This window comes from Felis catus, chromosome A3, assembly GCF_018350175.1.
Source record: "Felis catus isolate Fca126 chromosome A3, F.catus_Fca126_mat1.0, whole genome shotgun sequence".
Classification (NCBI taxonomy): domain Eukaryota; kingdom Metazoa; phylum Chordata; class Mammalia; order Carnivora; family Felidae; genus Felis; species Felis catus.
This window is the reverse complement of record NC_058370.1, coordinates 25576168-25604043: the sequence shown is the minus strand read 5'-3', so window position 1 is coordinate 25604043 and position 27876 is coordinate 25576168. Positions and strand designations below refer to the sequence as shown.

Sequence of the window (27876 nt, the reverse complement as noted above, 5' to 3'; positions counted from 1 at the left end):
GGCCCTGTGGTTAAAGTCTGCTCTCCTCCAGAGAAAGGAGTCCCACTCCTGGGTCTGGTCCATCTTGGGACTGTGGGAGCCACCAAAGAGTCCAGAGGCCAAGGCACAAACCACAAACACTAGGCCAGGCTGCCTATGTACTCACAGGCTGTTTATTTATCCAAGAGTAAGGAGGAGAGAGGATGAAGAGAAAAACCAGATGCCCCAAGGTGGTGGAGCTGAGGGGAGAAATGAACAGAAAGGTTCCTCCTCTTTCTCTTGCCATGGACCCCAGGGAACTCCCTTCAGATGAGGCCTCTGAGGGTGGCTTAGGGGCCTCTAGGAGGCCTGGCAGTTGTTGTCTGGGGTCAGGATCCCCACAGGGGCAGGTCCCAGGCTCGGAATGGCTTTTGTGTACACAAAATATCTCTCTGCAAAAGGCACTGATGTGGAGATGATGGGGCACCTGGGAGGCTACCCCATCACAGGCAGGATCCACTGTGTCCTGAGTCTGGGTCCGAGTCCCAAGACTATCCCAGCCTCCCTTAGAAGCTGGGACTCTGCACTCTTGTTCCTTTCCTCTCCCTTCCCTCAGCCCAGTGGTGAGCAGGCAGTCAGCGGAGGGCCAGGTCAGGCCATGTGGTAGATACCCTCTCTTCAGGGCTAGTGCATCCGGTGATCTCTAGGCCAAAAGCCCCAGGCGGGTGACTTTTGCCGAGAGGAAGGAGTGGATGATGAAGACCATGGTTTTGGGGCACGAATGCAGGTCCAGCTGCTGCAGGGTGGATGGAAAGAAGGGTCAGGAGCCCCATCCGGCCTGGCCTCCAGGAGAGCAAAGCCCCCCACCCCCTCTACTCACAATCTCTCCTTCAGCACCCCCGAAGTCCAGGAAAAGGAGGCTGGCACCATCATCTGAGGACATCTGCAGCTTCTCAAAGGGCTGCCGGAGCAGCACAGCTCGGGCCGCACCGGGCTCAGCCGCCCACAGTGTGAAGCCCTTGTCGATGTGCACAGAGAGGGTACAGGGACGGCCATTCCACGTGCAGGCTGCAGGGAGGCATGTGGGCACAGGCACAGCCAGCACCTCAGGGACCATAAGCCCCACCTCCAACCCTCACCAGCAACTCCGAAAATGGGGCTTCAATACCACCAGGGATGGGAAGCTCACTGCCTATTATGTCATCTGTATATTCACCCTGCATGGAGTTGCCCCCACCCTAAAATACAGAAAACGGGCCCTCAGAGAAACAATACCCCACTTCTAGTCCCACTTTCAGCAACAACAAAAGTGGAACCAGAAAGAAGCACCTGGGTGGCTCAGTCGGCTAAGCATCGGACTTTTGATTTCGGCTCAGGTCATGATCTCATGGTTTGTGGGTTTGAGCCCCATGTCAGGCTCTGTGCTGACAGCATGGGGCCTGCTTGGGATTCTCTCTCTCCTCTCTCTGCCCCTCCCCACTTGCTCTTGCTCTCTCTCTCTCTCTCTCTCAAAATAAATAAACTTAAAAAAAAAAAAGTGGAAAGGGAAAGTTTAAACTCTGCCATGTACAGAAGGCCCATTCCCTCCCTGCCTATAAAGGTATCAGTAGACCCACCAAGCATGGCCCTTGAAGACCTTAGAGACCTGTAGAATTGCCCCATTAAATGTGAATTTCAGATAAACAATGGATAATTGGGACATACTTATGCTAAAAAGGTGTTTGTTGTTTATCTGAAATTCACATTTAAGTGGCGTCCTATATTTTATTTGGCAACCCTACTCCAGGCACAATCTCTCACAACTTCACCACTGTAATCACAAAGCCAGGGCAAGAAAACCCAGGGAAAAGGGTCTCACTACCCACCGGGGCACCTGCACAGCCAAAAAAAAGAGACTGTGGAGACCCCAAACCCCACTTTATATGCCCTTCCTGAAGCACCTGAAGAAGAAAGTTTGAATGCCTCTGGGGGTAAGAGGCTCATTACCAGAGAGGCACTCCCAGGTCCACCCAGCCCACCTGTAGACACCTCCTGCACACCCTCGGCAGCCCGGTGACAGCCATCCACCAGTTGGCGGGTCCAGGCAGCCAGCTCCTGTGGTGACTCCACGCTGAACAGGTGAGTGTCCACACCGTGACGTGTGCCCGTGCGCAAGGCAAAAGAGAGCTCTGCATCATAGGGCACCGAACCCTTGGAGGGGCCTGAGTGCACCAGCCTAGGGGCAGGGGGCAGAGGGCTAAGTATAAGGCCTCAGACAGTCAGGAAATAGTTCTGGGCCAAGGGGGTGGTGACCTGGGAAGGGACCTGTGACTCCTTTACCATATAATCAGGGAACAGGACTTCCAGAAGGGCCCCGATTGACTCACAAGAGCCCACCTCTTGCCACCCTCCCCCTTGATCCCTCTGCTCCAGCCATACTAGTGTCTTCAGACACACCCAGCACATTCTTGCCTCAGCACTTCTGCATATGCTGTTCCCTCCATCAAGTACACTCTTCCCCGATTATCTGCACGACTCACTCCCTCACTTCTTTCAGATCTTTGCTCAAATGTCGTCTCCTCTGAGAAGCCCTCCCTAAACTTCCTGTCTAAAATAGTACCCCTGGCACTCACTAGCCTTACTTTTCATCATGATACCAGAAATTATACTCATTCTTTATTTGTTTCCATTGGTTTTTGATTGTCTCTTTCACTAGAATATCTTCTAGGATACGAATTTTTGTCTTATTTGTTCACCACTCTATATTCAGCAATTAAACCAATGCTGGGCACATAGTAGATCTTAAATAAACTCTTGTGACCTGAATTCATGAGTCACTTGATTAGTTTGGCAATCCATGACCTGCTTGTCCTTGGCAGACAGGCAGCTCCTAACACATAGGCCAGAGCCCCACCCAGAGGAAAAGGCATGAGCAGCAAGGGCCTGGGCCTTCAGTTTCATTCCCATTTGCTGTGTAACCTTGGGCAGCTTACTGCCCCTCTCTGGGCAACAGCCTCAGAGTTCTGGCCCTTAGCCCTCTTCAGTTCCTCATTCCACACACACTCTCTCTTGTAGCTTCAGCTCCCCCCAGAGCTGCTGCTGACACCCAGTTTTCCATCTTCCAGCCCAGAACTACAAACCCACAAGTCCCCAAGATTCCTACCTAAGCCCCTCTCTGTCCCCAACACACTGGAGCATCTTGCTCCAGCCTCCCCGCTTTGCACTCTCACCCCTAGTCCTACTGCCCACCGGACCCCAACTTCAACCTCCCCCCATTCATCCATTCATCCTGTCCACCTCCCTCACCCTCCCCATCTGGCAAACACTAAGCCCAGTTAATTTTACCACCCGTGTGTCTTCCAATGCAAATGCGGCCTTTCTTCTCCATCTGCTGCCTCCACCCACCTCCACCATCTCTCCTGCATGACTGCACCAGCCTCCCAGCTTCCATCCTGCCCCCTCCACTGAGTTTTCCACATGGCAACCACAGAGAGTCTTCTAAAACACAACCCAAGTCACCTCACTCCCAGGCTAAAACCCTTCCACTCCGCCACAACTCTTAAGATAGAACTAGCATTCCTTAACCAGGGACTAGAGGTTCTGTAAGATCAGGCCCTGACAACTCTCTGTTTCATTTCTCTCCATTTCTTGTACAGATTCTACATACTGGCTATAGCACACTCAAAGATCTATGAACATGCACCAGCCCTTAATACTTCTGTACTTTTGGCCGTGTTGTTCTGTGTGAGATGACCTTCCACTCTTTCTTAAAGAGCAAACTTCTATTCAACCATCAAAGTCCAGCTCAATATCACCTCCAGCTAAAGCCTTCCCCATCAGGCCAGGCAGAGTTAAGTGGTTCCTTCACCTCCACGCTTGAAGGCTGTCAGCCTCCCCCACCAGACTGGATACTCCCTGAGGGCAGACTGTTGGGATCAGCTCCCTGTCCCCTGAACTATGCTCCACTAGGTTGGGCAGAGTAGGTGTCAATCAGTGAGTGACTGGTGGGACCTCACATCCTTCTGTTGCAAACCGCCATCTTACAGATGAAGAAACTGAGCCCCAGACAAGATAGAGGTTTGCTTCAGGTCACGTGGGAAATAACTCAGGGCAGAGTGGGGCTGGGGTCCCCCACCTCTGAGGCCCATCGAGAGCATCATCCCCCAACCTCTGGGTGAGACATACACCCCTGCCTGCCCATGGATACCTGGTGGCAATGAGTGGGGCAGTACGGGCTGGCTGGCTCAGAGCCTCCCGGGTCTGGGGTAGATGGCAGTAGAGAAGCAGCTCCTTCTCGGTCAGCAAGGCCAGGGTAGGTGCCGTGCCCCCACCGGGCAGCTGCAGGGGGCAAGGCAACAGTGAGGTGGGGCAGGGAGGGGAGAGGTCAGAGGGCCAGGGTGGAGTGAGATGATAAATGGGAATGGGGTTAGCTCCAGGGGAGGGGATAGAGGTAGCGGACAGATGCCTGGCCCAGCAGGCACCTGCTCAGTCAGCCAGCCGATCTGCTTGATGTCCTGGCTCCCAGCTGTGCTGGTGGCTGCCAGCAGTGCCTGCAGCTCGTCCTTGACCCAAGGCATCAGAGCGTTGACTTGGGCCTGGATGGCAGCTGCCCACGACTTTGCGCTAGCCTCATCCTTGGCCCTCAGGAAGAGGGTGTCTTGGCCATCTGCTGAACAGATCTCCAAATACCTGCAGGCACAAATAGAACGGAGGGGAGGACAAGTCCATTAGGCTGCAGCTGCCCAACCTTGAAATCTGGCCCGAAACCCCATTCGCTGCAAGACCAGGAGAAACCACAGGGTGTCCACAAGACAGTCGGGAGCGATACTCACTGCTGGGGCTCCAGCCCAAACTGGGGCTTCATGGGGTCTAGGGACAAGAGACTACGACATACATACACAGAACCATATACATACGAATTAAACACATACTCAAACATCTGTGATAGGAGCCAAAATCACTGTGTGAGGATTCGTGATCTTACTCTTTCTCCTGGTTTCTAAGGAGAAGGATTCTCCTGCTAGACCAGCTCCCAGCTCCCAGCTTTTCCTTTGTGGCACAGGACCAAAGTGATATACTGCAAGGGGGGCGGGGAGCACAGAAACTGGAGAGGCTTGAGAGGCCAAGTCAGTCTACACAGAAAGAGCTAGAGCTGGAGGAGTGAAGGAGGAAGAAGGGAGGAGGGATTGTGGACAAGTGTGGGGAAAGAGTTTCAGGGAGGTACCAAGAGGACTAGTGACGGGGAAAGGATTTTAAAATGTTATGTGGAATATTAAAGATCCACTCCTCTTTGGCCTTTCTGTAACAGATGAAGCAGGGCAGAATCTGAAAGATGGCTCACGCAATACCCAACCCCCTTCCCCTTTGCCTCCCTCCACTGCAGAGCGAGGAAGCAAGATACTTGAATTCCACCTCCCTCGCAACCAGGGCTGGCCAGGGGACCCAGGTCTGACCAGGAGATACAGCCAGAAGTCTCTGGGGAGGGTGCCTCCTCCCAAGGGAAGGTAAAGCTTCCCTAGATGTGGTGGTTACTCTCCAAAGATGGCCTCCACCAAATCCATCCCTCTCTGAACATCCAGTCCACTTTTCTCATCAAGAGGTGAAGCTTATTTCTCTTCTCCTTGACCTTGTAACTTGGTTTGACAAATACAATGTGGCAGAAGTGACATCCTGGCATTCCTGAGCCACCACGAAATCCAAGTACCCAGGGACCAACTACCCAGATAGAACAAACAAGGCATGTGGAAAGGACTTCTGGAAAGAGGAATGCTCAGCCAGCCCCTAGCTGTTCCAACCGTTCCAGCTGAGGCAGCAGACATGGGGGCAAAGCGGCCATCTTGTACTTCCAGCCCCAGCAGGTGCCACATAGAGCGGAAGAACTGGCCAGCCGAGCCAGCCCGGGTTACAGAATTGTAAGAAATAATAAACTGCTATCTTCTAAGCCACTCAATTTTCGGATGGTCTGTTATGCAGCAAAAGAACAAAATGCAAGGAGAAAATTTCCTTTGCCTTTTGCCTTCTTCCCATCTGGAACATGGGCACATGTTTGGGCATGCAGCCACCATTCTGCCTCCAAGAAGAAAATACACAATAAAAATGGCAGAGGAAGAAGCTGGAAGGCTGGTTCCTCAAAGGCATTCTTGACCCATGTTTCTTAAACATGTGGAAAAATAAATCCCTCATTTATTTAAGTCATTGCAGATTCGCATTTCTGATACTTGTAGCCCGACATAATCCTAAAACTTAGTAAAAGCTTGAAATATTTTTCATTTTTATTTTGGTTACCAGATTGTGTTCCTTTGACTGGAACATTGTGTCAATATGGACCCACAGTTATATTCATGTTACACACGTTACATATGTGCACATGGTCGAGCACGTGTGCATGCATGCACATACACATATGAATATTAACACAAACATGCACCAACACGTATGCACAAATCTACACCCATAGCCATGCAAATGCGTACATATACACACAAAGTTTTTGCGTTTACACGTCAACTACATGTGCACACACAGAAATGTGTGATATCTGGGATCAGGCTGGAAACCACGATTAACCTAATCATGTAAGTAAGTCTCAGGAAGGACTAATACCACCTTACCTTCACTCAATACAAAAGGCCCCTTTGGCGGAACACCTTAAGTGACCTGTGAATCACCAGTTCTTGCTTCATGCGGGCAGTCTGGGGCTGGGGCATCGAGTAGTGCTAAAAGATTTGGAGCTGAACCTCCAGGTCAATGTTGGGCATCTGCCTGGCCTTGACCCCGGCCGTAACTAGGACCCACAGCACAAGCCTTTTATGCTCATGCCATATACACACTACCCCCAATACTGCATACCCCACTTGATCAACATATATTCCATTCACCCACCACCATCACTCAGGCACCTACAATTTCTAAAGCAGAGAGGGCTACCTGGAATGAGGCAAGTTCCATCCCTTCCTGGTTGTGTGATCTTGGGCAGGTTACTTCCTCTCTCTGTTCTCATCTACAAAATGGGGGTGAAATAATAGGACTTTGCTCATAGGGTCGCTGTGAGAGTTGAATTAAAATGTGCATGGTAAACACTCAATATTGTTGGTTGTTACCAATCTTACCATCAGTGACCTGTTAAGGGCTGCTCATATGTGAAGGATGGTATTTTCCATGGCCCTGACACGAATGTTACTAGACATCTAAGAACCTCAGCAGAGTTGGAAGAGACTTGAAGGGACCACTGGGTCTGAAAACTTTATTTCCCAGTGAGGAAGCTACAGGTCAGTGAGGACAAGGGACTAGTCCACGGAGAACCAGGACTGGAGCCCAGGGTTCTTCCGCAGACCAAGCTCCTTCTCAGATGTGAACTGCTCAGAGGAAGAAGAGAGAAGCAAAGCATACCATCATCCCCTTAACTTCACTCTTACATCCATTCAACAAACATTTCTCAAGCCCCACTATGTTCAGACTTTGTACTGCCCACTTGCAACACAGGGCTATCTTTCCCTTGGCCCCACCACTTAACACCAAGGCGTATCCGTCTGAGCTGCTCCCCACCCCAGATTTACCTGGGCTCCGGGTCAGTGGGGGTGCACCTCCTCGAGACATATGCCATCTTCAAGGATATGTGTTTGGCATCACTGATGTCCCGGGGTGGGGGGCCAGGGGAAGACAGCTGTCGCTGAAGGGGTGAAGCAGGAGGCGAGTCCCAGCCAACCGAAGTCCCGCCGGCAGAGTTCTTGAAATACGGTGAGACCTCTTTCATGTACTTGACTGGTCAGAGCACAGGTCAGTAGTTACTGTTGTGACATGGGCTCCCATGTGGCACACATCACAACTGTCAGTAATTCATAAGGGTTTAATTTATGTCCAATATCACTATCCTTCTCTAGGCCAAAGTCTCTGACAGAGCAGTGTGGTAGAAAATACTGGATGCATGCCAACATCCAAGCTCTCATGTTTCCCCTGGTTTATAGATCCATGCCACCTGGAAGAAAGACCACAGCTCCCAGCCTCCTTTGCAGTTAGGTGTGGCCATGTGACTAAATCTAACCAAGTAAGCAGGAGCGTTTGGATTTGGGGGATGACTGCCTAAAAGGAATGGACAACAGCTACAACAAGGCAGTGAAAGAGCACTGAACAGGAGTCAGGAGATGTGACTGCTCTGCCACAGGCCCCTTGTTTGCTTCTATTTCTTCAGCCTGCTCATCTGCAAAGAGGAAGCATTGAATGAGATAGTCCTGTGGGACAGGCTGGCCATTGTCATCTGATATAGCAATAGCCTCCCAGCTTAAGACTTCATTTTCCAGGCTCCTTTATAGCTATACGTGCTTATGTGGTCTAGTCTGGCCAATAGAATGAGAGCAGAAGGGATGTGTGCCGCTACCACATTCTGCCTATTAAAGAAAGGGGCATACCCTTCCTTTCTTCCTCTTTTCCCCTGACAGAGTTGAGCTAGCTGGGACACAGACTGGTGAAGCACCATCTTGACCATGAGGACATGAGCCACAGTCTAAGGGAGGCTGACCACAAAACAGAAACAAATGGATGCTGGCCCTTGGAGATGCCATGTCAGACTTGGACTGTTACCTAAGAAACATAGCATAAGAAACAAGCAGCATAACTTGTACCCTAACCAATATAGGTGCTCTTAGCTCTGACCAAACATCATTGAGTAAGTATAGTAGACACCTTCTAAAATAGCATCATCCAGGGGCGCCTGGGTGGCTCAGTCGGTTAAGTGGCCGACTTCGGCTCACGTCATGATCTCATGGTCCGTGAGTTCGAGCCTCGCGTTGGACTCTGTGCTGACGGCTCAGAGCCTGGAGCCTGTTTCAGATTCTGTGTCTCCCTCTCTCTGACTCTCCCCCATTCATGCTCTGTCTCTTTCTGTCTCAAAAATAAATAAACGTTAAAAGAAATTTAAATAGCATCGTCCAACAGATTTTTCTGTGATTATGTTAATGTTCCATATATACACTGTCCAATACAGTAGCCACTAGCCACATGTGGCTATTGAGCACTTGAAATGTAGCTAGTACCGGTGAGGAACTAAATTTTTACTTCTATTTAATCTTAGTTGAAAATTAAATTCGAATAGCCATTTGGAACTAATGGTGGCCATACTGGATAGCAGAGTTCTAGGATAACAGCTTTGATCTACTTCTCTGCCCAACGAACCCAGAAATTCACGTTCGGATATGGGATCCTGCCCTTCTGGATATGCTACCTGGACCAGAGTGAACACCTGACCCACACTAGTATACCCAAATTGAGAGTAGGAGAGATCCTCGGCTGGTATCTTGAACAAACTTGAATGCTATGGGGGCAACCATCTTCTGCTGTGAAGAGGAGAAAGCTGGTTTATAAGAGAGAAAATTAGTGGAGATGCATGTTGAGAGACAGAGGGAAGGCCCTGCCAATCACCGGTTAACGCTCTTGTTTCTGATACTCGTCCTTTAGAATGTCAAACTGCCATCCCAACAGGAGTTGTGATATTTGCAACCAAAAGAGTCTTGACTGGGGCCTCAACCAATGCCTTTTTAGAAAAGGCAGATCTCGCTAACAATGCAGCTACAAGTGAAAGGCAACATGATGAGGAGGTTGATCTAAGAAGAGCCTGTGGGAGTACAGATTCAGAAACAAGTCAGTTTTCTTGAATACCTACCATGTGCCAGGTATTGGACAGGCCCTAGGTAGGACTGGAATGGTAAACATATGCACTTGCGCTACCCTTTCTTTGTCCCTTGCTCATGGAAGACACCATAAATCAATCATAGTGCTTTATGGCAGCCATTACCAATCCATCAAGGCTAATTGGTAATAAAATATTTTGGTCATTCTTGTTATATTTATTAGATGAGTTGGGCTGCAAATAATAGAATATTATAGAATAGATAGAATAGAATAGATAAAAGTGCCTTAAGAAATAAAGATATTTTGGGGCGCCTGGGTGGCGCAGTCGGTTAAGCGTCTGACTTCAGCCAGGTCACGATCTCACGGTCCGTGAGTTCGAGCCCCGCGTCGGGCTCTGGGCTGATGGCTCAGAGCCTGGAGCCTGTTTCTGATTCTGTGTCTCCCTCTCTCTCTGCCCCTCCCCCGTTCATGCTCTGTCTCTCTCTGTCCCAAAAATAAATAAACGTTGAAAAAAAAAATTAAAAAAAAAAAGAAAGATATTTATAATTTCACATAACAAGAAATCTAGGGGCACTTGGCTGGCTCAGTTGGTAGAACATGCAACTCTTGATCTCAGGGTTGTGAGTTCAAGCCCCATGTTGGGTGTGGAGTCTACTAAAATACAAATAATTAAAAATTAAATAAAATGCTATTAAAAAAATCTAGAGGAAGGCAATCTAGGATTGGTTCAGTGACTCAATTAAATTGAAAGCAGGGTAGACCTCTGTGCCATTCTCTTGGCCTTCCCCTCATGACCACAAGATGGCTGCCACAGCTCAAGCCAATCATTCCTTACATGACAAAACCCAAAGCAGGAAGGGAAAAGACAGGCAGTAAAAGGTTTTCTCCTCACAACTCCCTTATCAGAGAGGTAAATATTCCCATGAAGCCTTTTATCTCATTGGCCTGACTGGGCTCCATGCCCACTTCTAGCACAATCATTAGTAAAAAGGGAATAGTCATGACTTAGACCAATCACAATTCAGCCTCAGGAGCTGAGCATATTTCCACCCAATAAAATCAGGCTTCTATTAGCAAGGAAGAAGGGGAAATAGTTGGTAGATTTGCCGTAGTATCTGGACTGTTCCAAATTTTTTTAAGTTTATTTATTTATTTTGAGAGAGAGAGACCAAGCAGGGGAGGGGCAGAGAGAGAAGGAGAGAGAATCCCAAGCAGGCTCCACACTGTCAGCACAGAGCCTGATGTGGGGCCTGAACCCACAAACCATGAGACCAAGACCTAAGCCAAAACCAAGAGTCGGCCACTCAACAGACTGAGCAACCCAGACACCACTTTCCCAATTCTGATGAGTAGCAGTCCCCTCATCCACTAAGAGGTGCCTATGCCTGCTAGCCCTTGGGAAGCCTCCATTACTCTCCCCTCAACTACTATGCCCTCATGGCCATCTGACTTGCTAGCCATCTGACTTCTGCAGTCAAAGCCCAGCCAGTATGCTCTGCCTGAGAGCAGACAAGCCAAGAAGGGGTGAGGAAGCAGCTCTTGGCCCAGCTCCCTGGAAAAAACAGATAAGAAGCTATTTCTATCACAGAAGACTGTCCCTCAGGTTCAGACAGGATCCAAGACAAATAGCAGTGAGAATGAAAGGGAGTTACAAACCCTATTGGGGTTGGAAGAGCAGTTAAGTTGAAAATAAGTGCAGGATTTTTTATTTTTTTTTTTGAGAGAACCAAGACTAGGTCTGGAAGTTGGGAACTAGGACTAAAATTGGCTCAATGACTCATCCTCATCATTACAGCAGTGACTTACCCCAGGACTGACTACTGGATTATGTCACAAGGGGTGATAGAGCTGGGACACATCACAGCCTATCTGACAGCCAAACCATTTCCCCCTTTCTTTGCTAACAGAACTCTGAGCCCTACAGATTGGGCTTTTCCCCAAACAAGGAAGAACATCATAATTGGTCAAAGTTAATCATGATCTTTCCATCCCTCTTGCTTGTGATTGGTTTAGATAGAGGCAGATGATACAATTCTGGCCAATGAGAATTGAGGTAAAGTATATTCCCTTCCCTTCCTCTCCTCTAGCCTTTAAAAGTTGCTGGGAGGAAAGTTGGTCCCAAAGCAATGATAGTCACTTTTTTTTAATTTTTTTAAATTTACAATTTTTTTTTTTTTGAGAGAGACACAGAGAGAGGGGTGGGGAGAGAGAGAATCCCAAGCAGGGTCCACACTGTCAGCTCGGAGCGCGATATGGGGCTCGAACTCACAAACCATGAGATCATGACCTGAGCCGAAATCAAGAGTCAGACGTTCAACCAACTGAGCCACTTAGGTGCCCCAATAGTCACTTTTTAAGTACAAGCATGCTTAAACACACTAAGAATGGTGAGGTGTTAAATTAATTTACGCTACGGACATGGTGCTTTTAGGTATTCTGGAAGAAAACTCGTTTCCTTCAATGTTTAAACCTCTTTGAATTGAGTCCTGTTACTTGCAGAGAAAAGCACCCTGATTGATACAGTCCTCCCGCCCCCTACACCACATGGGGAGGCTACAACTGATATATCCCCCTGCTGTAACCAGCCACATCCCTCCCCTGACCAAAGTCCTGCCCTGGCTCCCATCATCAAAATCCAAGACTCTTCAGGACCTGGGCCTTGCCTACACCTGGCTTTACCTCCTGCCACATCCCAAATCTCACTCTCCAGTCTAATCATCCTGGCCTTCTCAGAGCTCAAAGAAACTGTATGAGTTTCCAAATGTCCACACCTTTCAAAATGCAGTTCCCTTTGCACAGAATGCCCTTAGTACATAGTTTAGAGACAGGCACTCTTGAGTTTGCATTCCATCTCCAGCACTGTCTAGCTGTGTGACCACGGACAAGGAAATTCAGTTGTCTGCAAGTTAATAACAGAGGAATAACAATGTCTACTTCAGAGAGATGTTAGAATTAAATGAGAAAAAAATACAAAAAAGAAAAAAAGAAAAAAAGAAAAAGAAAAAAAAAAGAATTAAATGAGATGCCATAAAACATGTGGCACAAGTCGGGGACTCAAGAAACATGAGTTTCTTACCTATCAGCTACCCCTGCCCTTCGTAGAACTCTGCTGTGATTTTGTGGGTTGGGGCTGTCTCTCTCACCAAAATGGAAGCTCCTAGAGGACAGAAGCTGGACTTGATTTGAACCCAGAGTTAATGTTCTATGAATGGAGAAACGAATGCCAGGGCCGGACAGGTTCATTCAAGAGGGAGAAGTTGCCACAGCCCAGCCCAGCCCAGTCCCGTCACCCCACTAGGAAGCCTTTCCAGATGCCCACTCTGGATCCACCACACCCATCACTCTGCAGACCCCTAGACCACACTCCGCTATGTGTCTGTGTGGGAGTTGGTGGGCCCCACCAGGCTGGGAGCACTGTGAGGGCAGGGACCTCATCTGACTTATCTCTGTGTCCCCAGAATCCAGCAGGGATCTCCTATGCTACGTGTTCAGCAGATGAACATTTGTCAACTTTGAAGCCAGAGAAACTGCTAGAGCCCCTGCTCACCCGTCTGGGCCATCCCAGAACTGGGTCCTCCTTCTCCTTTCCCACAGAAACATACTATAAATGGACAGCCTACCAGCCGGTGCCCAAAACAGGGCTTGGGTTTCACAAACTAATTGGCTTGTCCCAGAGTTGGGGGTGGGGTGCTGGGGGCCCCAGAGTATGGCCATAAATAGCCCAGCTCTGAGGCCTCCTCCCTGCTCTGATTTCTGTCTGAGTCACCCGACCAGGCAGGGTGGGGCTATCCAAAAGCAGTGGCCTGAGAGCTGATGGCCCTGTGGTCAGCATTCTTGAGACTCCAAAGATAAGCCCAGCTGGTATCTACACCCTCCCCAGCCAAGCTCCTGGCCCAGGAGCCCCAGGAGTCTGGTAAAGCAGTGACACATGGGCTTTTCCTCCCCAAGAAAGCTAAGACATACATAGAACACCCTGCCCCTTGCAGAGGCCCCAGTTCCCAGGGACTTCCTGCTCTGCCAACAAAAGACAGGCCCCAGCCCTGGCCCCAAAAGATTCTACTAGAAACACAAGGAACTGAGACAGGGCAGGACCATTCACCTGGCCCAGTACAATTGGGAGGGAACATATGTGCTTCGGGGATACATCTGTTTTGGCTCAACATAGTATTCTTAGCACGTATCCCAGTGCTCAATAAATGTTTGTGACTGAATGTGCTGGCTGTGAGTCTTGGCTGAAGCCTGCCATCTAAGCTCAAGCTGTTCCTTGTCTGTTCAGTGGGTGGTCACTTACTTGCCCCTACCAGAAAGTACATGGCCTATCCAATTGTTTACTAGGCTATACTCTCTTCTCCAACCAAAATGTCAGTTCCATGAGAGCAGGGACCTATTTTCTTGTTCACTAGAGGATCCTCAGAATCTAGTATAGTACCAGGTAATCAGGTACTGACATATAGTACCAGGTAATCAGGAAGTATGAGATTTGTTAAATGAATGAATATAGACAGGCCTGAGGCTTCTCATCCTGGAAAGAAAACATTGAATGCGGGCTCTGAAGTGAGGCTTGGGTTGAACTTCGTTGCTCTGTGACCCTGGACAAGTGACTTGATATCCAAGATCTTCCATTTCTTCATCATTAAAATAGGAGTAAAATATATCTACCTCCCAGGGTATTGAGACTCAATACCTGCAAAGCACTTTGCCCTGCTTAGCATAGAGTAAGTCTTCAATGAACAGCAGTGTGGTTATTATTTCCGCGGCTGTTCTCAGTATGATTGTATAAGGGGAAGGGCATAGGAAGCATGATAGGCAAAGATTTTAATCCGGGCCCTGTCACTTGCTATGTGGCATTGGCGAGTCCCAAGGTCTCTCTGAGCCTCATTTTCCTTACCTATATAATGGGCACTGATGCAACAACTCTCAGAGTAAGGTATTATGGGGATTAGTGTCCCGGCTGCCCACTGGCCCACCAAAGATGGTGTGGAGAGGACATGGGGTTCCAACAGGCTCTGGAAGGAGTGACCTTTAAGGTCCTGCTGGTCCAGCAAGGCTAGGTTATAAATAGTTCCCAGCCCCTGGCAGGCCCTGCATTAGGGCTGACCAACAGAGCCTGAGTTGCTACACTCTGGGGCATAAAAATCTCCCCTTACTGCATCCTTGTGCAGTACAGGGGATGCCATCTCTCAAGATCCTAAAGGCATGTGAACCCTTTGACTTAACAATATCCTTTGCAGGAGCCCCGCTTCATATGAATGCTCACGGGTGCACAGAGGGCTCACAGCACCACTGTCTGGGGGCAAAAGGGTAAGAACAACTTGAATGTCCATGAGCAGGGGTGGCTAAATACAAGACGTGAGCTTCCTGATCAGCAGACTGCTCAGTCTTGTGCATGGCTGTATCCATGCTGCCTCCATCGAGTCCTGGCACAGAGCAGAGGTTCAGTAAATACTTGTTAAATGGGGGTGCATGGCTGGCTCAGTCAGTAGAGCATGCAACTCTTGATTTCAGGTTCATGAGTTCAAGCCCTACAGTGGATATGGAGCCTACTTAAAAAAAAAAAAAAAAAAAAAAACTTGCTAAATAAATATATGAATCCCAATAATGGGATATTACCCAATCATTAAAAAGAATGAGACAGAGGGGTGCCTGGGTGGCTCAGTCAGTTGACCATCCGGCTCCTGATTTTGGCTCGTGGGATCAAGCACCATGTCAGGCTCCACATTGGGTATGGAGCCTGCTTGGGATTCTCTCTCTCCCTCTCCCTCTGACCCTCCCTGTTCCTTCTCTCTCTCTCTCCCTCCCTTCCTCCCTCCCTCTCTCTCAAAAGAAAGAAAGAAAGAAAGAAAGAAAGAAAGAAAGAAAGAAAGAAAGAAAGAAAGAAAGAAAGAAAGAAGAAAAAGAATGAGATAGAACTACATGTACTGAGTTGGAAATATGTCCTCCTCAACTTGTTAAATGATAAAAACAAATATGGAAACTTTCTGAAAGTGTGAAAATATCAACTATGGTTATCTCTTTGAAAAGAGAATTGCTTTACATTCTCCTGGGTTTTTTTTTTTTTCAACGTTTTTTTATTTATTTTGGGACAGAGAGAGACAGAGCATGAACGGGGGAGGGGCAGAGAGAGAGGGAGACACAGAATCGGAAACAGGCTCCAAGCCATCAGCACAGAGCCCGACGCGGGGCTCGAACTCACAGACCGTGAGATCGTGACCTGGCTGAAGTCGGATGCTTAACCGACTGCGCCACCCAGGCGCCCCGTCCTGGGTTTTTTTTTAAGCATATATTGCTTTTTACATTTTTTATAATTTTTTAATGTTTATTTATTTTTGAGAGAGAGAAAGAGACAGAGTCAGAGAGTGAGTGGGAAAGGGACAGAGAGAGAGGGAGACACAGAATCCGAAGCAGGCTCCAGGCTCCGATCTGTCAGCACAGAGCCCAACGCAAGGCTCAAACACACAGACCGTGAGATCATGACCTGAGCCAAAGTCGGACACTTAACCGACTGAGCCCCCGAGGCGCCCCACTTTTTACATTTTTTAAAAATCTAGTTTACTTCAAAAAATATACCACCTCAGGATGCCTGGGGGGCTCAGTTGGTTAAGCGTCCGACTCTTGATTTCGGCTCAGATCGTGATCTTGCCATTCATGAGTTCGAGCCCCATATCAGGCTCTGTCCTGACAGCGCAGAGCCTGCTTCAGATCCTGTGTCTCCCTCTCTCTCTGCCCCTTCCCTGCTCACTCTCTCTCACTCTCTCTCAAAAATAAATTTAAAAAAATTTTTTAAAAAGAAAAATACATAGCACCTCATCCCAAACCATCTAAGAAGGATTCAGAGTTGAAGCCCTCATCAACTCAATAAGCAAAGGGTTTCAGGACCTTAGTAGTGCGAGAAAGAAGCACTTACTGAGTGCCCACTATGGATCAACCACCAAACTTGACCCTCACAAAAACATCTTCACCTAACTGCAACAGTTCAATAAGAAGGGTCTGGATCCTTATGTAACATGACTTGCAGTGTAGTATAAATATTTAAGAACATAAGTTTTTGCATCTAACAGATCTGAGCTCAAATTCCATCTCTGTGTGACCTCGGGAAAACAGCTTTATCTCTCTGAGTTTCAGTGCTCTCATCTGCAGAGTGGGATGAATAACAAACCTAATTCATAGAGGTCGTTTTGGGGATTTGATGAGAAAATATATGGGAGGTACTTAGCACAGTGCCTAGCACACTGTAGGTGCTCAATAAAAAGCAAACACCATCATCACTATTATTATCATTATTATTTCTTCCACCACCATCAGCAGCCAGACTCATGCAGTTAATTGGGGCCAGAACCTGTCTCCAGAGCCCCACTGGCATTTTAATTAAGATCCAGGCAGAGATTAAGCCAAGTTTTATCTATAGGGAGTCACATGGCCCAAAGCCGTGTGTGTGTGTGTGTGTGTGTGTGTGTGTCCAAATAAATGTTTCCTTGAGAACAATGATTAGAACAATAGGTGTTTGTGGCCATGGGAGAACTAGGCAGGGGCTCCATTCGTGACTGTGTTCCCAGGTCAGAAATCTCTCAGGCACCTCAGGGGCACAGCATCATTTGGCTAAGTCAAGCAGGATAGCTTCATATTAGTTGCATCCATTAATTGCATCCCTCTTTTAACGGTAGTGATATATTAAGCCAAATTTGGGGCAGGACACTTGGAAGTCCCCATCTGCCAGGGGAGGACCCAGCAGGAGTTCCAAGGACTTATAACCAACATTCTCAGGACTTAGTCAAGCCCAGCTTGAGCCTTGAGCCCCATCTTAAACATTTAGGAAAGTCAACTGAAACTGACATGGTTAAGGTAAAGTAGAAAGGGTCAGAGATGTACCCCACAGATCATTCCCTACTGGCCAAAAGCTAATGTGTGCCAGGCATAGGGCTCTGAGACAAACTACACATGAGTCCTGCCCTGAAAGACCTTCAAGTATACTGGAGAAAACAGTAATGATGGCTGCTGCTGATATAAAGATGATAAAGGCTGACATTCACTGAATGTTTGCATGTGAAAGACACTGTGCTACACACTCCAAATGCATTGTCTCATCCTTAAAAATAGCAAATAAACTAAATAATCAAATACCTACTATGAGCACTGCCCTTGGTGTTTTATTTTTTAATCTTGCAAATAACCATGCAAGGCAGGGATTACCCAAGGCTGAAACAATATTGGCTTCTGCAACCAGACAGAGCTCAGCTTGAATTCTGTCAATTTCTTAGTCATACAACCTGGAGAAAGTTATTTATTCTCAACAAACCTTGGTGACCTTGTCTGTAAAATGGGAATTATAGCAATTCCTATCACTCTATACTGCCTTTTATCATGAATATTTATGGACATGCTACTCTCTGCCTGTTATTCTTTTTTAAGTTCATTATTTCTGAGAGAGAGAGAGAGAGAGAAAGAGAGTAGAGGAGGGGCAGAGAGAGAGGGTGAGAGAGGATCCCAAGAAGGCTCCACGCTGTCAGCACACAGCCCGACACAGGGCTCCATCTCACGAACCATGACATCATGATCTGAGCCGAAATCAAGAGTCGGATGCCAACCAACTAAGCCACCCAGGCGCTCCTACACCTGTTATCTTTTAAAACTCGATCGTTATGTGGAATGTACCTTCCCTACTTTGTACAAAGTACTGAAACTGACTTTAATTTTTACTGTCCTCTAGTATTATTATTTTTTAAAGATTTGATTTTTGGGACGCCTGGGTGGGTCAGTCGATTAAGCATTTGACTCTTGATTTTAGCTCAGGTCATGATCTCACAGTTCATGAGATCGAGGCCTGAGTCAGGCTCTGTGCTGACAGCACGGAGCCTACTTAGGATTCTCTCCCTCCCTCTCTCTCTGCCCCTCCCCTGCTTGCTCTCTCTCTCTTTCTCAAAATAAATAAATTAATTTTTTAAAAAACCTCTTATTAAAAAATTATTTTTAGGTAATGTCTTTCTTTCTTTCTTGAGAGAGAGAGAGAGACAGAGAGACAGAGCATGAGCTAGAGAGGGGAAGAAAGAGATGAAGAGACAGAATCCAAAGCTGGCTCCAGGCTCAGAGCTGTCAGCACAGAGCCGGATGTGGGGCTCAAACCCATGAGCTGTGAGATTATGACCTGAGCCGAAGTCGGATGCTTAACCAACCGACTGAGCCACCCAAGCGCCCCTATATTTAAATAATTTCTACACCCAACTCACAACCCCAAAGTCAAAAGTCATATGCTCTACCAACTGAGCCAGCCAGATGCCCCTGTCGTTTAGTATTATTTTTTAAGGCATCACAGGGTCACTGTTGTCCCCGTCATGCCAGACACACTGTGGGCGGAGGGAGGAGAGGCATTTGGCTGTCTCTCCCTTTGCTCCCAGGCCTGTCTCCAAGGGCCCAGGCTCCAGGTCCGTGGACACAATGGGCCTCTCTAAGCAGCAGACAGTTGGCTGCCAGCTTGGGCCCAGATTCCAATTGCGAACACATCCCTGTGGCTGAGAATAAGATGAAGACATTTGTGCAAAACCCTGAACTAGCAGGGGAAAAGGTCTACAAGCAGGCTAGGGTTACCGAGGCCTAGCTGAACCCCTGACTTAGGTCAGAGAAGTAAGTCTGGCACCCAGAGTTTGCTAGTGACATCTGTCCTTCTAGGACGTTCTCTGGGGACTCTGTACCCATTGAACCCCAAGCCTCAGGAAAGATGCCCAGCTGCCCCGCCAGGTTCACATCCAAAGGAAAAGCCATCTTTCCATGGCCCCTTGGACGTGGCCCCAGGACTGGGATGGGGGTGGGAAAGTTTTGAACGATGTGGCTAGTAATTAGGCTCCAAGGTGGAACATAGGCCCAGAGAGGGTCCCAGGAACCCTAAGTCCAGACTGGTGAAGCTACCAGACCCTTACCTTCTCCATAAGCTCCATCAGATCTCAAGGACCAACCACATGCCAGCATCCTGGCTGCCTCATGTCCTCCAGGCTTCTCAGGTCACCCCTGCAATTCAGACTCTTGACCCCAGTGCCTGCCCCCATGCCTTTTCTGCCTTGGGTGGAATTATCCTTCCACAAATATGCTGCACTAGGAGAGCACCTTAAAAGAGACTTCAAATAAGAAAAAGCTGGAAAAAAACAACAAGAAGGCCACAACCTCCAGACTCTTCCTCTTATCCAAGCCTGCTTAGGTGAAACCATCACCATCTCCTTCCTGTTCACGGCCCCAGCTTCCTCACTGCCTTTCTGCACCCATTTCTGCCTCCCTCCAAAGGGAGTGCCAGGCTGGTGCTGCTAAAACCCAGATCTGCCCATGTGCTGCTCCTGCTGAATCCCCTTTAATGGCTCTCTGTTTCCTTCCAGAGGAAGTCCAAATGCCTTTAGCCTGGCATTCAAGGCTCTGAAGTCTCTCAGTCTGGATACTCTCCTCTTTCTCCACTCCCTTCCCTATACCCTAGGCTCAGGATAAAGCTAATTACTTCCCAGGCAGCTCCCCAGGTAAGTCAAGTCATTGACTTGACAAGACCTGAGGTCTTGTTCACACAGCTCCCCTGCCTGGAATGCCCTTCCCCAACCCCATACCCACATCTGCTTATGGTTCATAAAGTGCCAGCATTCCCCCGCCCCTCCAGGAAGCCTTTCCTGACTATCCAGAGAGAAGTAACCACTGTCTCCTCTGATCCATGGACAGATTCCCATCTCAGCACCTGTGACACGTTGGTAATCTAGCATTTTTGCTCAGCTGTCCCCCCACCCCACTAGACTGAGATTCCCCTCAAAACCACTGAGTAGAGTAGTATAAAAGGTGAAGGAAAGAGAAAGCAGAGAACACTCTCATCCAAAAGGCAGGAATAATATGGGAAGATTATAAACAATTTATGCCAACAAATTTGACAACTTGGATGAAATGGACAAATTTTTTAAAAGACACAAACTACCAAAGCTCACTCAAGAAAAAATAGATCATCAAAATTGCCCTATTAAGAACATGGGAAATGCAGTCAAAAACCTTTCCATAAAGATGGGCTTCCCTGGAGAATGCTACCAAACATTCCATGAAGAAATAATATCAATTCTCTATAAATGTGATGGGACAGGAGGGTAATTACTAACATTTATTGAGTGCCTACTATGTGCCACATCCTATTTGGGGCAAGAGATAGGCCAAGCTCCAGCCAGAGGCCTGGGGCAAGATTTGCCAAGGAAAGATCTTACCCTGGGAAAAGTCTCAAAAAACGTTAACAGCTGAGGACTCCCAGTCTTGGAATGGTACACTTCTCTTCCCTACTGTATCCATGATAGACATTGTTAATCACTTTCAGCTCCTTTCTGCTGAGCCCAGACAAGACGTCCCAATCCTTCCAAATACGTGACTCCCAGTAGCCACCAGGGAAGATGGCACTCAAAATGAAAGCTACTGATCATCTCTGATCTGGTCTAATCCCAACTGATAGGGAAACTGAGGGCCAGAGAAAACAAGGGTCTTACCCAAGGCCAGAGATTCATCACAGAGCAGACAGATTTTTTTTCATTTTTATTATTTTTTTTCAAATTTGTATTTAAATTCTAATTAGTTAACATATAGTGTAATATTGGTCTCAGGAGTAGAATTTAGTGATTCATCATTTACATATAATACCCCGTGCTCATCATAACAAGTGCCCTCCTTAGTACCTATCACCCAGAGAGAATTTTAGAAACTGATTTTTAAACAGTTTGTATGAGGGGCCCCTGGGTGGCTCAGTCAGTTAAGCATCCAACTCTTGATTTTGACTCAGGTCATGATCTCATGGTTTGTGAGTTCAAGCCCCGCATCAGGTTCTGCACTGACAGCACGGAACCTGTGCAGAACCTGCTTATAATTCCCTTTCTCCCTCTCTCTCTGCCTCTTCCCTGCTTGCACGTGCTCTCACTCTCTCTCTCTCTCTCTCTCTCTCTCTCTCTGTCTCTCTCAAAATAAAGAAGTAAACTATAAATGAATGAATAAATAAATAAATAAATAAATAAATATTTGTATGAATGAGACAGTGTTTATGTTTTATCTCCTCCACCAGATAGTGAGCTCCTGCAGGAGAAAACCTGGGTCTGATTTAGCTTCTGACCCAGTGCTCTGCACACCAGGTACACAGTAGGTGTCTATAAATGTTTCTTGGCTTAGTAAGGCAGGAATGGAGTACAAGAATTATACAGAAGGCTTGGGTATTAGCTCCTGAAGCCAGGAGATACCTCAAGCTTCTAACACTCAAAGATGTTATCTTCTCAGAATGTCTCATGCTGAGAGCCCAGATAGACATTCTCACCCCAAAGATGAAAGCATGAGGAGGACCTCAGCGTGGATTAGAAATGTGTCTGCAGTAGAAATTTTACCATCTACAGATTAAACTTTCAAATAGCAGAAACTAAAAGAGCTCCTCAAGTCAACCAAAGAATGACATTTTGATGAGTTTCAACTGCATTACTGGCTATAAATACCAAAGTAATGAGGCATAGGGTAGCGGAGTCTTTTATACCCATATCATTTATGAGTGATCTTGTTATTTAACCTTGCTGTTAAACTATGACTGTTATACTTAAGCTTCAAGGGCCAATACTGCAGACTTGACTTTTTTAAAGTGTACATTTAAAAAATGCACCAGTGGCATTTAAATAGATACATCGAAAATGTAAAAATAAAAACAAAAGTGAGAAAGAACTGAGGTCAGGGCCACAAGAATGCCAAAGATCACCCAGAGCCTGTTTGTTTCTGTGGCCTCTTGGAGACCTGTTTGGGAAAACAAGGGCCACCTATCAGGATTCAGGCTTGGGGCTCAGCTCAGCAGCTTTGCTAGCCATGGCATTCTCCATCAACCCCCGCCATCTCCCTGTGCCTGTTCTGGGCCAAGAGCCAAACACACATTCCTCAGGCCCCCACAGCTTCCGGAACTGACAGAGGGGAGTTTGAAGAAAGGGCTGAGCAAAACAGAAACCTCCTGAGTGAGATGGCAAAAGGCAGATATGGGACAGTCACAGCAAGAGACTTACAACAACTGATGGGGAAACTGAGGCCCAGAGAAGACAAAGGTCTCATCCAAGACCACAGAGTGAGGGGATAGTGGAGAGGAACCACCAAGGTCCCTCCTCCAAAACTCCTCTCTGATCCTTGCTGGAAGGATCTGATGTCCTGCAACGTAAAGGCCAAGTCCTCTCCCAAGGGAGGATGGGTCTCAGGGTTTTAAGGACCCTAGAGCTGGGAGCTCTCCAGTTTCCTCAAGAAAGAATGTTAGCTGCCTCCTCCCCAGGCCCTGCCCCCTCCTTCTCTGACTCACTCACTGGGTGGAGGATCCTGCCATGTACCTTTTGTCCTGATCACACAACCCAGCAAGGGTTACAGAAATAACCCAGAAGTTAAATCTCTGTTTTACAGGTGAGGAAACTAAAGCTCAGGGAAATGAAATGACTTGTCCAAGTCCACAAAGCTAATGAACAGGAGAGAGAAAATGAAAACTAGGTCTGTCTGGCTCTGGGCCAGCTCTCCCACCACCACGCCATACTGTCTCAAGGCAGGTCCCCAAGTTCTCTCTCTGTTTTCGTCTCTGCCCACCTCCCAGCCCCCACTGCTGGGCTGCGGCCACTTGAAGCCTGGGGGAAATAGGAAAGAAGTGAACATCCTTGGGGTCCCCGGTGCTTACCCTCCAGCACCACCTCTTTGCCCGTCTTCTTCAGGACCTGCACCGCCTCATCATGGGTAGCAGAGGAGAGATCCTCCCCATTTACAGACAAGATGGCATCCCCCACGAAGAGGGCCTCAGTCTGGTCAGCTGCCAGGCCCTTGAAGATCTTGGAAATGAGAATAGGCATCTTGTTCTCTCGGCCCCCTGCACAGGCACAGAAAGAGGAAAAAACTGAGGCAGACGCTCCAATGCTTGAGAGTCACACGAAAGCAAAATTCTTTCTTTTCCTTTTTTTTTTTTAAAGCTTATTTATTTGGAGAGAGAGACAGAGAGCATGAGTAGGGGAGGGGCAGAGAGAGGGAGGGACAGAATCCCAAGCAGGCTTCATGCTGTCAGCACACAGCCCAATGCAGGGCTCAAACCCATGAGCCGTGAGATCATGACCTGAGCCAAAACCAAGAGCCAACTGCTTAACCGACTGAGCCACCTAGGTGCCCCAAAGCAGAATTCCCTCTGAAGGCCTACCTCAGTGCCCAGCCCAGTGCCAAGGAGGTGGCGATGAGAGAGTTAAGAGAATCTCAGAAATTAGTCTTAGAAGTCTGGAACACTAATAAATCATTTTCTAAATTCATAATGTAGTTTGGTCACTGGTGCTTTGGGTGTTTGCCAGTGTTTGAGTAACTTACAAAGTGCTTCAATAGTTTTTTCTTAAGTATTTTGGATTTTAAGTAATTTTCCTACAATGGGGGAACCCACTGATACTCCTTAATCTGGAATAAAGATAGAAGTCAGCTATTGCTATGGCCCCCAAGGTCCTCTTTAGCAATCAGAAAGTTTGACAATCTAGGACCCAGCTGAAAACCAAGGCCTTAAAGTCTAGATTTCAGGAATGCCTGGATGGCTCATTTGGTTGAGCATATGACTCTTGATTACAGCTCAGGTCATGATCCCAGGGTCGTAGGATCGAGCCCTACGTCAGTCTCCACGCTCAGCATGGCTTAAGATTTTCTCCTTCTGCCCCTCTCCCCCGCCCACTCTCTCTTTTCTCTAAAAAAATTTTTAATGTTTATTTTTGAGAAAGAGAGACAAAGCGCCAGTGGGAGAGGGGCAGACAGAGAGGGAGACACAGACTCTGAGGCAGGCTCCAGGCTCTGAGTTGTCAGCACAGAGCCTGATGTGGGGCTCAAACTCACAAGGTTCATGACCTGAGCCGAAGTTGGATGCTTAACCGACTAAGCCACCCAGGCGCCCCTTTCTCTCTAAAATAAAATAAAATAAAATAAAATAAAATAAAATAAAATAAAATAAAATAAAATAAAATAAAATAAAATAAAAATAAAATAAAAATGTTTAGGGCCGCCTGGGTGGCGCAGTCGGTTAAAGCGTCTGACTTCAGCCAGGTCACGATCTCGCGGTCCGGGAGTTCGAGGCCCGCGTCGGGCTCTGGGCTGATGATGGCTCAGAGCCTGGAGCCTGTTTCCGATTCTGTGTCTCCCTCTCTCTCTGCCCCTCCCCTGTTCATGCTCTGTCTCTCTCTGTCCCAAAAATAAAATAAACGTTGAAAAAAAAATTTAAAAAAATAAATAAATAAAATAAAAATGTAAGTCTAGATTTCAAAAGCCTATCCAAATTGCATCTCTGGTGCAAAGAAAGCTAATACATCTTACTGAATGATAAATTCTTGAATATCATTTTATTTTATTTTTTTAATTATTTTTAATGTTTATTTATTTTTGAGAGAGAGAGACGGAGTGTGAGCAGAGGAGGGGCAGAGAGAGAGGGAGACACAGAATCGAAGCAGGGTCCAGGCTCCTGAGCTGTCAGCACAGAGCCCGATGTGGGGCTTGAACCCACAAACTGTGAGATCATGACCTGAGCTGAAGTCGGACACTTAACCAACTGAGCCACCCAGGTGCCCCTTGAATATCATTTTAAAATATGAATCGTCATAATAGTTCACTTTAGTTCCACATACCAAGTGCCAAGCACTGTGCTAAATGCTTTCACTGTGGTCTCACTGCATCTTTACAACACCCCAATCACACATGCATGCTCAGTTTCCTATCAGGAAAAATGAGGTCTGGAGAGAAGCCCAAGGTCATCCAGCTAGTTAGTGGCTGCAGAGCAGTACTTGAACCCAGGTCTCCTGGCTCCAGAACCAACACTCTTAACCCTATGGTGGACTGCAAGTCAGGCCCTCAAATATCATATCACCGGTCCATCCCAAAATATTGAAGATGAGGAACTAGTTGCCCATAGAAAGAAGGTCATTATTTCAAGGTCACACAACAAATTGATGGCAAAGGTAGGACTAGAATGCCTCTCCTGACCCCCACACAGGCTCACTGCACTGCACAGAGCTTGAAACCTAGAAAGGAATGGGTTTCTATTTATACCTGCTCTTCTCCACCTGAAACTAGGGACTTCAGTCCAGTTTGAAGCTATGATCATTCTAGGCTGCCCCAGGCTGGTCTGGACGCTGGAAGGGAGGTTATCGTGGCAACAGGAGCTCAGTCTCTACCAAGGAAGAACTGAATGGAGCTGACACTTTCCCTGACCCCTCCTTTTTTTTTTTTCCTTTGACCCCTCCTAAAAGTACCTTCCCACCTAGAACTATGGAGCTAGGGCGTAACTTTACCCGACCTTGGAAAGTCCACGCTCTCTCCAAGTCTCAGCTAGTCTATCTATAAAATAGAACTCTGTATTAACTCTAAGTTCTTCCCTCCTTTGACATATTGAGTGTGCAATTTCTGGATTGATCTGTTGCCCTTTCCCATTCTGGAATTTAGGGACAAGACTGGTGCCCACTCTCTGTCTTCCCCATTTCTCCCTTTTAGATTCCTTTAGTTGGCTGCCTAGGAATCTGCCCTTCCACGGGGAAGAACCAAAACCCCTCGGCACTTAAGAGGCCTGATAATTGAAGTTCAAATCCCAGCACTGTCACTCACTGTGTGAGCGTGGGAAAATTGTTTTAATTTTGTGAGTCTCACTTTCTTCACCTGCAAAATGGAGATTATGCTCCCCACTTTTTACCATTTCTTGCTGGGATGAAACGGATCATAAACCTAGAGTATTGGGCACAGCCTTCAGCACACAGTGGTAGCTGAGTCACTACCATCCCCAGCCCCTCACCCAGGCCAAAGGGTCTGGAGACACCAATGAATAGACCCAGCACCAGGAAGAGAGACCAGGGCATATCCAAGATGATACAAGGGCTGACACCCCTTCCCAAGACAGATAGCAACCTGAGAAGCAGATGAGTAGGAATGGTAAACCCAGCGGCTGGGAGTATGCAGAGATTTTAAGCACTATGGTTAGTTGCTTTGGGAGTCTTTCCTGGGTTCTGTTTTTCCTCTCATCTAACACCAAAAATTAACCAGGAACCTACTATGTGTTGGCAGGGTGAGTACTTCAGACTCCTGTTCTCAGAGAATCATTACAACTCTATCATCATCCTCATTATATAGTAAGGAAACTAAAGTTCAGAGATGGGAAGTGATTGTCTAAGTTCACATGGATCCAGGACTCAAACATAACCTGGTTGCAACCTAAAGAAAGCTCTCTGTATTGGGGCTGAGATTTCTCAGAGAGGCAACTCTATGGCCACCCCCTCTCAATTCTGGGCCAGGTGGAGATGGCCGGATCAGGAAACTCAAACCCAGTTGTCAGGACTCTCCACCTAGGTACACAGGGCCCCGGACCCTCAGATTTCTAGATCCTTTCTGGACCCGGGTCTGTGAGCCCAGCCTGTCCACCCAGGTCTCCAAACCACCCTTGTGCTCCGAACTCGGGGCCTTACCCCTCCCCTCCACCTTGGTTGTGTCCCAGGGACTTCCTCCTCCTTGCCTAGGAGCTTCCCAGGCCTCAATCCCCTTTCTCCATCCTTTGCTCCCCTGGGGCTCCTCTTATCCTTCATGTCCATGCAACCCCTGACATCTCTATGCCTCCACACAGAACTCCCCACCCACCTGTGGTCGGTGCTCCCCAACCCCCTCCACCTGTGCTTTCCGGAGGAGGCCTCTGACTCCCAAAACCCCTCCGACCTTGGTGCTCAGGTGTCCTCGTTCCCTCTGTCCCCTCAGACACCCTCCTTGCCCCCAGACAGAAATCTTCCAACTCTATGTCCTCCATACGCTGCCAGCCCCCGCGACTTCTGCGCCCTCAGCGGCCCCACAGACACCGCGACCCCGTGCCCTCGGTGCCCCCGGTGCCCCTGCGCCCACCTTTGATGCTGATGCCCAGCCCGCCGGCGTCGGCCTTGCGCACCGTCACGCGGCGCCGCTGGAGCAGCAGCGCCTCGGGCAGTTGCGGGGGCGCCGCGCCGGGCTCGGCGGCGCCGTTGAGCTGCGCGGGCTCCGGCTCCCGTGGGGCGCCGGGCTCCGGGCCGACCTCGCCGTCGGCGGGGCTCACGGTCAGCGCGTCCTCCGCCAGACTGAGCAGCACCCGCTGCCACCTCTCGGCGCCAGCCCCCGAGCCAGCCCCGGCGCGCAGTTCCAGCAGCCCGGTGCGCGGGGAGCGCCTGCCTGACGCCATCTTCGCCTCCGAGCCCCCGGGCCGCCGAGCTCGCCTAGCCCCGCAGTGCCCGGCCCGCTCCGACCGAGCACCTAGGGCAGAGGGCAGCGGGGGCCCGGCTGGGCCAGCCGCCACCCTACCCCCGGCCGCTGGGGGTGGAG

At 48.2% G+C, this 27876-nt stretch overlaps 1 protein-coding gene across 1 annotated transcript; it reads right to left on the bottom strand.

The window, feature by feature from the left end:
* Positions 1-136: 136 nt before the first annotated feature.
* Positions 137-27876, bottom strand: SNTA1 (syntrophin alpha 1). The gene is made up of 8 exons (XM_011280896.4): positions 27427-27876; positions 23222-23407; positions 7494-7698; positions 4419-4626; positions 4145-4275; positions 1977-2173; positions 839-1026; positions 137-754 (listed from the first exon to the last, which is right to left on the bottom strand). The coding sequence occupies exons 1-8, from the start codon at positions 27734-27736 to the stop codon at positions 662-664; spliced, it is 1518 nt and encodes a 505-aa protein (XP_011279198.2). The 5' UTR covers positions 27737-27876; the 3' UTR covers positions 137-661.

What these genes read in the sequence shown, in the direction of transcription:
- SNTA1 (XM_011280896.4), bottom strand. Translation starts at nt 27,736, where the DNA reads ATGGCGTCAGGCAGGCGCTCCCCGCGCACCGGGCTGCTGGAACTGCGC. An exon ending in CCCACTGACCCGGAGCCCAG is followed by an intron (nt 4,627 to 7,493) that starts GTAAATCTGGGG and finishes TTGTGCCTGCAG; the next exon opens with GTATTTGGAGATCTGTTCAG. An exon ending in GCCCCACTCATTGCCACCAG is followed by an intron (nt 2,174 to 4,144) that starts GTATCCATGGGC and finishes CCCTGCCCCTAG; the next exon opens with GCTGGTGCACTCAGGCCCCT.